This window comes from Lotus japonicus, chromosome 3 (genome assembly GCF_012489685.1).
Source record: "Lotus japonicus ecotype B-129 chromosome 3, LjGifu_v1.2".
NCBI classification, from domain to species: Eukaryota; Viridiplantae; Streptophyta; class Magnoliopsida; order Fabales; family Fabaceae; genus Lotus; species Lotus japonicus.
In genome coordinates, this window is record NC_080043.1 from 14,016,554 (window position 1) to 14,027,591 (window position 11,038).

The 11,038-nt window shown below is 36.3% G+C and overlaps 1 protein-coding gene across 1 annotated transcript; it reads left to right on the forward strand.

Annotated features, from left to right (window-relative positions):
- The first annotated feature begins 6,572 nt into the window (after window positions 1-6,572).
- Window positions 6,573-10,486, forward strand: LOC130709460 (protein trichome birefringence-like 41). Its single transcript, XM_057558830.1, has 5 exons — window positions 6,573-7,040; window positions 8,923-9,100; window positions 9,198-9,373; window positions 9,603-9,761; window positions 10,144-10,486. Exons 1-5 carry the CDS (start codon window positions 6,751-6,753, stop codon window positions 10,430-10,432), a joined length of 1,092 nt encoding a protein of 363 aa, XP_057414813.1. The 5' UTR covers window positions 6,573-6,750; the 3' UTR covers window positions 10,433-10,486.
- The last annotated feature ends 552 nt before the right edge of the window (window positions 10,487-11,038 follow it).

The following is an 11,038-nucleotide window of genomic DNA, read 5'->3' on the forward strand; positions in this document are numbered from 1 at the left end:
AATGTTTACAATCACATTGCTAGTGAGGAACATGCAAGATCCTTGTGGCAGAAGATTGAGTCTTTGTATGCTTCTAAATCAGGGAATAATAAATTGTATTTGTTGAATTCTTTGATGAATTTGAGGTACAAGGAGGGCACTTCTATTTCAGATCACTTGAATGATTTTCAGGGGCTCCGAGATCAATTGTCAGGAATGAGCATCAAGTTCGATGATGAAGTGTTTGGGCTATGGCTACTGAATACTCTACCAGACTCTTGGGAAACTTTTCGGGTTTCAATTACTAATTCATCCCCAGATGGTGTTGTCTCTTTTGAAAATGTAAAGGGCAACATTCTTAATGAGGAGATGAGAAGGAAGGCACAGGGTACTTCATCTCATTCTGAGGTACTTGTTACTGAGAACAGGGGGAGAAGTCAGAAAAAGGAACCGAAAGGGAATAGAGAGAAAAGCAGAAGTGCGAGTAGAGAGAACAACAGAAGTGAGTCCAAGTCTAGATACAAGAATGTGGAGTGCAACTATTGTCACAAAATGGGGAACTTACAGAAGAATTGTTTTATATGGAAACGGGAGAGCAAAGGCAAGAAGGGTAAGCAGAGAGAGAAGGACCATTATGATGATGATCGTGTTACTACTGCTACTTGTGATGATCTGATTATTCTCCGTGACCATGATTTAGTCAATCTTGTATCACATGAGAGCATGTGGATAATTGATAGTGGTGCTACACTGCATGTTACACCAAGGAAGGATTTCTTCACATCTTACACTTCTGGTGATTTTGGAGTGTTGAAGATGGGTAATGATGGTGTGTCTAAGGTAGTTGGTATTGGTGATATTTGTTTGCAAACCAACATGGGAGTGCAGTTGTTGCTTAGAGGAGTCAAACATGATCCAGATGTTCGCTTTAATTTGATATTTGTGCATATGCTTGATGATGGTGGTTATGATAATCACTTTGGTTCTGGAAAATGGAAACTCACTAGAGGTAACTTGGTTATGGCTAGAGGGGAGAAAATTAATAAACTGTATTTGACTAAAGCATTGTTTGCTAGAGACAATGTGAGCGCCATGGATATGGAGGCTTCTTTGTGGCACCGCAGGCTAGTCATATCAGTGAAAATGGGATGAATTGTTTAGCTAAAAAGGATGTGCTTCCAGGATTGAAGAGTGAAGAGTTGGAGAAATGTTCTCATTGCATGGCTGGCAAGCAGACTAGAGTATCCTTCAAGAAGCATCCTCCCTCAAGGAAGTCAGAGTTGCTTGAATTGGTGCATTCTGATGTTTGTGGCCCGTTGAAGGTAAAGTCTTTTAGTCGTGCACTTTACTTTGTAACCTTTATTGATGATTGTTCCAGGAAGCTTTGGGTATATGCTTTGAAGACAAAAGACCAAGTTCTGGAGAAATTCAAAGAGTTCCATGTTATGGTGGAGAGACAGTCAGGCAAGAAGCTGAAATGCATTCGTACTGACAATGGTGGTGAGTATTGTGGTCCATTTGATGTTTATTGCAAGCAGCAAGGTATCAGACATGAAAAGACTTCTCCTAAAACTCCTCAGCTGAATGGTTTAGCGGAGAGGATGAACAGGACTTTGATTGAGAAAGTTAAGTGTATGCTTTCTGAAGCAAAGTTGCCTAAGCACTTTTGGGGTGAAGCATTGTACACGGCAGTGCATGTTATTAATCTCAGTCCTGCAGTTGCTTTGAATGCAGATGTGCCAGACAAAATCTGGTTTGGCAAGAATTTCAGGTATGATCATTTGCGTGTCTTTGGTTGCAAGGCATATGTGCATGTTCCAAAGGATGAAAGATCCAAGTTGGATGCGAAGACAAGCCAGTGTATCTTTATCGGTTATGGTCAAGATGAATTTGGCTACAAGCTGTATGATCCTGTTGAGAAGAAGGCAGTTAGAAGCCGTGATGTGAAGTTCATGGAAGACCAAACCATTGAAGACATTGATAAGATGGAGAAGACAACACCCGAGAGAGATAGCAATTTGTATGATGTTGATCCAGTTAGGACACCTGTTCATGATTTGGGTACTGTTGAGAATAATGTTCAAAATGATGAACAACATGATGATGTTGATGATCAGCAACAGCTTGGAGATGATTTAGATGTTCCTGTTGATGATGTTGAAGAGGAACATGAGTTGTCACAAGATGAGAATCTTGGTGAAGCTCCTGAGCCACCTCAAGTTCAACCTTGGAGGTCTAATAGGCAGAGGAAACCATCTACCAGGTATTCTTCTGATGACTATGTTACCTTGACAGATGGTGGTGAACCTGAGTGTTTTCAAGAGGCCATGGAGAGTGATGAAAAGAAGAAGTGGCTGGATGCTATGCAGGATGAAATGAAGTCTTTGCATGATAATCACACTTTTGATTTGGTGAAATTGCCAAAAGGCAAGAAGGCTTTGGAAAACAGGTGGATTTACAGGGTGAAGCAAGAGAGTAATTCTACATCTCCGAGGTATAAAGCCAGATTGGTGGTGAAAGGTTTCAGACAAAGAAAGGGTATTGATTTCAATGAGATTTTTTCTCCTGTGGTGAAGATGTCATCCATTAGAACCGTGTTGAGTTTGGCTGCTACTCTTGATTTGGAGGTAGAACAAATGGATGTAAAAACTGCTTTCCTTCATGGTGATTTGGAGGAAGAGATTTACATGAAGCAACCTGATGGTTTTCTTGTTGAAGGCAAGGAGGACTATGTTTGCAGGTTGAGGAAGAGCTTATATCGCTTGAAGCAGGCTCCACGCCAGTGGTACAAGAAGTTTGAGTCTTTTATGTGTGAGCAAGGCTACAAGAAGACTACTTCTGATCATTGTGTCTTTATTAAAAAGTTTGCTGATGATGATTTCATTATCCTGTTATTGTATGTTGATGACATGCTTATTGTTGGAAAAATATTTCCATGATTGACAGGTTAAAGAAGCAATTGGGCGAGTCATTTGCCATGAAAGACATAGGAGCTGCTAAGCAGATTCTTGGTATAAGAATCATGCGTGATATAAAAGAGAAGAAACTTTGGCTGTCACAGGAACACTATGTTAAAAGGGTGTTACAGAGGTTCCATATGCAAAAGGCTAAGGCGGTAAGCACTCCTCTTGCTCCTCATTTCAAATTGAGTGCTAAACAGAGTCCTTCAAATGAAGCTGAAAAATCAGATATGCAACGAGTTCCTTATGCATCTGCTGTGGGTAGTTTGATGTATGCAATGGTGTGCACAAGACCTGATATAGCACATGATGTTGGTACAGTCAGTAGATTTCTGTCTAATCCAGGTAGAGAGCATTGGAATGCTGTGAAATGGATTTTGAGGTATCTTTATGGCACTAGTAGTATGAGGCTTTGTTTTGGAGGTGATAAGCCTACCCTTGTGGGCTATACTGATTCTGATATGACTGGAGACATTGATTCCAGAAAGTCCACTTCTGGCTACTTGATTAAGTTTGCAGAGGGAGTTGTAGCATGCCAATCCAGATTGCAGAGGTGTGTTGCATTGTCCACTACTGAGGCAGAGTTCATTGCCATTACAGAAGCATGCAAGGAATTGATTTGGTTGAAGAAATTCTTGCAGGAGCTTGGTTTTGTGCAGGACAAATACAAGCTATTTTGTGATAGTCAAAGTGTTATTCATCTTGGTAAGAATTCAACTTTTCATTCTAGATCCAAACACATTGATGTGAGGTATCATTGGATACGCGATGCTTTGGATGCTGGGTTGTTGGAATTGGCCAAGATTCATACCGATGACAATGGTGCTGATATGATGACAAAGGCATTACCAAGAGGCAAGTTTGAAAATTGCTGTGAGATCGCCGGTTTGGCGGTCCTCTCCACATAGTTGTGAGAGGGAGATTTGTTGGGGTTTTGGGCTCCCTTCCTATGTGGAGAAAGGCCCAAATATGTAAGCCCACTTTGTCTCACTTAAACAAGTGGAGAGGGGTCAGTTAGGGTTGAGAGAGAGGTCTGATTTGGCAAGAGAAGCAAAGAGAAAAGAGAGAGAGAAGAAAGAAAACGGATTTCCACTAGAACTCAGAGCAGCTGCACTAAATTCGCGATTTCTCCTTCGTTCACCGTCGGATCGGACTGAAATTTTGTCAGCAGGTTTGTGACTTGTGGTACTTCAATCTGTACGGTCGGATCGGCGAGATCTTGTTTGCCGTGTGAGAAATAGGCCTCAAACAGTGGCAGTGTTGTTTCAGAAATCTGGTTTTTCTTGGTTCTCTACTTCCTTGTTTTTGCTTAGTTGCCTGGCCATTGTTGTGCACGAATCGTGCTATGTATTAAGACTCTCTTGTAACTTGATTTGATCATAGTGGAGCTCTATTACTGGCTTGGTCCCGTGGATGTTTTCCTTCTCACATTGAGAAGGTTTTTACCACGTTAAAAATCTTGGTGTCTCTTTGTTTGTGATTTTTAGTTGCTGCATTTTTGTTGTTGCTCCTCACAGATTCAGCAAGTTGGGGAAATTATTATCCGCTGTGCATTGCTTTGTTAGAGTTGTTATTGTTATTTGTGTTGAATTTTCCATCACACCTATGGTATTTTGTTTGATTCGACTTGTGAGCGGAAGCTACAACGTTTGAGTTTGAACTAGAGTTAATCACCTAATAATCCTAATTGCTAGATATAGAGTTAGGTTTGTTAGTCACTAAACACCCAAACTTCATGATAACTTTCTTTCTTAATCATGTGAGACATCAATGTTTAGGATTAGATAGTTATTGATATCCACTCATGCGAGACATCGATGACGTAGGGTTGAACTGGTGTAGATAAATCATATGCTTGAACATGTTATGTATTTGAATCACTAGAATGCAAAAAAGTCAAACAATGAAGTCTAATCCCAACAATTCCTCATACCTGTTGTTTCTCTATTAGTTTATTTTCTTTTCATATATTTTCATGTTCAAACAAAAATGAATCTCTTTGTGAAATCATCGTTTAAGTTTGTTAACTATTGAACGACGTAAGTATTACACCTCTCTGTAGATACGACAAAACCCTTTACTATACTACAATTGAGTCTTGAGAGATTCAAACGTACCGTGGTAAAAAATCTTTCAGCAATGAGATGATTGTTCTCATTGCTTTCTTTCTATCACTAATAAGATTTTTGCGTTTTGAAAAAAATGAAGTGGTGAAGAAAATATTTAATAAACAAAACAATATGTGAACGAGAAATCTTGTTAAAGGGGTTTGAATTGAGCGAAAACCCTAAGGCTCACAACTTAAACAAGTTTGAAGATAAAAATGTTCATCCGATGGAGGCTCTAGACATATCACGACATAAGTAATAATGATGAAGCATGGCACGACAGAAGTAATGGTGGCAAAGCAACAATGGGTATCGCGCGGAGGAGCGGTAGTAGAGCGACGACTCACGGTAGAGTGACAATGTGAACGGTAGTAGAGCGACGACTCATGGTGGGGCGGGAGTGGGTAGTGCGAATTGTGGAGGTGCACCATGAGGCAACAATCCGATATTGAGATAAGATGGTGGAGGTAGAAGGAGGGTGGCAGAGGAGGAGGAAGGGGGCGAAGTAGGAAGCTTCGCAAGAAGGGGGACTGTCGCGGTTTATAGCAATGTAAGTGGGTGCAGGGGAGGGGCGGCGATAACGATAAGGGTGACAAGGAAGAGCGACGAAACAGGGAACGAGGCGACAGAAAAGGCGGTGGTGGCGAACCAAAAAGAAGGGCAAAGAAAAAGAGTAGAGAAAGTAAGGTTTTGGTAAAATGTGGGATAGAGAGTAAAGTTCCTTCTCCATGAAGCAAGTCAATCTGTGGAATTACTTTCGGTTCTGGCCGACCCTAATATGATCGATGAAAGTAGCGCCAGTTTCTAGTTGTTGCTATCGCAAATAGAGGTTGCGACGTTGGCCGGCGCAGCTCGAATCAGACGAAACCGACACTAAACGATATAAAACTGACGCTAACTAACGCCAGTTAAACCAGCACAATGTTTAAGTGAGATTTTTCTGTTTTTCTTCTGTTGCGTCGGTTTAGCCGACTCAAATCAGTCAAAATTTGCGTTGATGTCGTGGCCAACACTAATTTTAAACGCTCAATCAGCATATTCTTATAGTTCAGTTATCATTTTAGATTCAAGCATATAAATCAGCAACCAAAAACATATTTAACCCAAATGTAAATATTTTTTCACGGTGTTCTCCTTACCAACCAATTAGACAGCTCTCCTTATTTGGTCATTGATCAAATTTGTGTCTATTTGTGTTGTGATATATTAAAAGGAAAAAGATGAAGAGTTACAAAATGTTAAAGACAATAGACAATGAGGCAAAATACAACTGAGTTGTTGTCCCAGTGAGGTGTTGGTCATGTGTCGCATGTGAACTATAATCAGCAAAGGGACTACAGATCTACACATCACTAATCTAGTGATTAAAATAAAAAGATACCACCAACCAACCCTTTTCAAGTCAACAACAAAGAGTTTCACTTTTTCAATAAAGATACCGCTTATGCAATTTTTTAGGCTACAAAACAAAGATAAGATTGAAATAATGATACGCAATAGGAGAATATAAACGCATTTGGTATGGAGATTATTACATTGATTGCACTGCCTTTGTTGTAGCACCCTTTTCCTTACATTCTGTATCCAGAGTCAAACCCATAATAAATATCCCAATTCCATTTCGAATTATATAAACCTGCGGAAACCAAATAACAGACATTCATTCACATTTGTGTCTGTGCTTCCAACCCAGAGAAATTAAGATGGGTGTTGGAATAAGAATATATGGTTGGAATGTTGCAGTGGCCACTGTTTTGGTCATTTGTCTCTGTTTGGCATGTGCAAGAGGAGGAGCTGCTCAAAACCCATTACCACCACAACCATTGAGATGCAATATTTATGAAGGGAGTTGGGTATATGATGAATCTTACCCTATCTATGACTATGCATCGTGTCCTCACATTCGGAATGAGTTTGATTGCTTGGGACAAGGTCGTCCTGATCGGGAGTATCTCAAATACAGATGGCAACCCAGCGGCTGTGACTTGCCAAGGTACGAATTGATTAACCTAGCTATATGCTAGGCAATTTCTCTTAATTTTTCAGTGAATTATATATAATGTGGGTGTTATTGACATGTTTTGTGCATATATAGATTTCTCTTAATTTTTGTTCTGCATGCTAATTGATAGTGATTTTCTGGATACATTGGTCTGTTTTGTTCTCCATGCCAACTATTAGAATATACAAATAATAATATAATATTAAGTGGTAAGAATTATGAGACATTTGGGTTGGGTGAAGGAGGTTTAAGGATCAACCCCTGAAGGATGCAATTTATCTTTCTGATGTACCAAAAAAATAATATAAAATCACCTCATGTGATCCTTATTCAACAACTTAAATATTTAGAATGATTAGTTCTTTACATGGTATTAGAGTCTTAATGACTAACTGGTCTAGAGTTTAATCTTTGACGCCCACAATTTTTTTAATAAAAGGTTGTATAGTTGGGTCTGTGTAAAATTATTTCTAACCATCAAATTTTTTATTTAATTTCTTTTAGTGACATATTAATGAATAAATTTGACTTAGTTGAATAGTAAAAGAGAAACTTCATTAAGTTTAAAAAACTTTCTTAATCATATTTTTTATACTATAGTAATAAATTACTAAAATTTTAAATATAAAACAAAAAAGGAAAAAAAATATAATGGAATTTATTTCATGATATATAGTAATTAATACTTGAGTCAAAAAAATAAAATATTTAATATTATCAAACCAATTAATTATTTTATTATTAAAATTACTTTAACATTAATTATTAAATTTAGATTTTTAATAATATTATGTAAACATAATTATTATTTATTTCATGATAATTAATAATTAATAATTAATAATTAATAATTAATAATTAATAATTAATAATTAATAATTGAGTCAAAATTATTAATCCACTCAGAATATGTTTAATATTATTAAATGAGTAAATTACTAAAATTACTTTAACATTAATTATTAAATTTAAATATATATATATAGTATTTATGTGAAGATAAATATTATTTATTACGTAAAGTTGAACTAATTTTCTTTGGGATTTATCATTATTTCACCGAACTCTCCCTATTTCTGACCCTTTATAATAATAAAGGGATGTTTAGGATTACGATGATAAATCCTAGGAGAAGAAAGTGCAATATAAACCTTAAAGGAGGTAAGCGCAATGTCCTCAATTAAATAAGAGTAGTTAGTCTCTAGTTAAATAATAGAGATGGCGTGAATCCATATAATTTATCATGTAATTTTCCCTATTTAATATTACCTAAAGTTATGCAAATTAGAGGAATTCAATACATATATTTAAAATTGAGGGATTAGAAAGAAAAAAAGATACAATATTTCATTGGGGACAAAAACATATGTAAACCTTTTGAAAATATAGAATGAACAAAAGATATTGTTTTTTGAAAAGAACAAAAGATATTGTTTAAAATAGATTGTTGTTGCAATATTTCAGTATAATGCTTAATTTGATTATATTTCATAATTAAAAATATAAAATGTGATTATTTCACGAAGATGGCCACCATATCAGTTGTTATTGTGCTTACCAAAAAAAAACTATCAGTTATTTTTGTTCTAACTTCTAACACAAGAACTCTGTTTGTTTGTAAAAGTTGGCATAAACGGACATGTGATCGCTTGCTTTGTTTTTTTCGGGGATGGGTACGTGTTGGTAAATACGACATGTCATACTGTTCATAGCTTTAACAGTAATAATATTAAGTGCCAATAATCCTTACTTCCCAATGAAAACGACAAGAGAGACTTTATGAAGCATTTGCTATTAACCCGTGATCTCAAATGAATTTGTTTGGTCACTTTATTTAATGGCATTTTGTAATAAAAAAAAATACATTTTGCAGATTTGATGGGAAAAAATTCTTGACAAAATATAAGGGGAAGCAGCTCATGTTTATAGGAGATTCAGTGAGTCTAAACCAGTGGCAATCAATGAAATGCATGCTTCATTCTGCTGTACCTCAAATTGAGATATCAGAGCAATCAATTGATGGTCACATATGGTCTAACTACACAATCAAGGTCAGCGAGCAATATGTCTTAGTCATAAACCCTCTTCAGAATTCGTTCACAACTTTTTTTTGTAATTTCAAGTAATTAAAAAATACTTGTCTTGCAGGAGTATGGAGTTTCAGTGATTGTTTACCATTCAAATTATTTGGTTGACATTGTAGAGGAAAAAATTGGTAGGGTGTTGAAGCTTGATTCCCTTCAGAGTGGAAACTTGTGGAAAGACATGGACATTTTGGTTTTCAACACTTGGCTTTGGTGGTATCGCAGTGGACCCAAGCAACCGTAGGAATTTAACAACATTCATTTATTTACTGCATTTTCAGATATATGATGAAAAATCGAGCCAAAATTATAATGAACATAAACAACTTTTGATCCTCGACTTTTGGGCTGTTCACTGTGATTTTATCTTCACCATAATTTTTTAATGTGTATTTAAAGATGGTAAGATACACCTAGTTTTTCTAACAATATGTAGGTAGCAAGTAACAATGGCCATTTTCTGCTGCAGATTTGACTATATTCAAATAGGCAACAAGATAGTGAAAGACATGGATCGTATGGAAGCTTTTCGAACGGCTTTGACAACTTGGGCTAAATGGGTAGATACAGAGGTGGATACAATCAAAACAAAAGTCTTTTTGCAAGGAGTTTCTCCTTTCCACTACCAGTGAGTTCATACTTGACTTTGTTGCAATTTTGTATTTATATTGGATTGTAAATCATCATAAGTATATAAGGTAAAATCACTCTAGTCTATGTGATTAAGTAATATTAATTTTAACATGTGTCTTAGGAAATTCCAGCTTAGGACTTGTATTGAAATATTATTGAATCACCTAAATAGACTAGAGTGATTTTACCTCATCTAATTGATTAGAGTGAACTGAGACCGTCAAAGTTTTCAAATTACTAGAACTAAAATGATGTAAGAACTTAATTGTAGCAAAGCTTCAAAAGTAGTTGGCATGTAACATTTTAATTTAGTGTTCATCTCTCTCTTCTTTCATAGATATTAATTTGTTTCCCTATTTGTGCATATACTATACTAGTGGCCCAGACTGGAATGAGCCAGGAGTGAAAAACTGTGCAAAGGAGACACGACCATTAAATGGATCAACATACCCGGCTGGATTGCCAAGGCCAGAATATGTAATAGAAGATGTGTTTAAGACCATAACCAAGCCAGTTCATCTATTCAACATTACAACTCTCTCACAATTAAGAAAAGATGCACATCCTAGTACTTACAATATTTTTGGCATGGACTGTACCCATTGGTGTGTACCAGGCTTGCCAGATACTTGGAATCTGCTGCTGTATACAGAAGTCATGAGTTAGAAACTTAGAATTGAAAAGAAAGAAATAATTATAATACAAGATACAAATTAATTATGGGCTTGTTTCACCTTTTTTACTTTAAAAAGTTTCTTTTTTTTAATTAAAAATTAATTTTCCAACTTCATAAGTGCTTTTCTCAGCTCTTAAAAAATCGTTATTTAAAAAACTGAAAAATATGTTATTTGAATAAGTCACTTCGATTAGTTTATAAATAAACCATGCGATAGGGAAAATTTTGTAATAATTCAAGACCATTGCTATTTCAAAAAAAAACATTATTGCAAAAATTTGATCCCATTTTTATTTTTATCATACAAAATGAAACTAGAAGACTGTCACCTGAATAATGTTCACTAACTCAATTATTTGATGACCCACATGACAAAATAAGGCAAGATATAGGGTTTGAAATAGATAATAGAAGGAATCAAAATTTTCTCCAGTAAATGAAATTTATGCTGAGACGGAGATGTTGGATTGGTGTTGGGGCTGGAGAAGTTGGGTGGCTGGCGCTAGAACAAGTGGAAAACGGCGTTGTTGTGAGCGTTGTTGGGTGAGGCCAACCAGGAAGAAGATTAGAAGAAGGATTTTTTTTAATAAATGGCA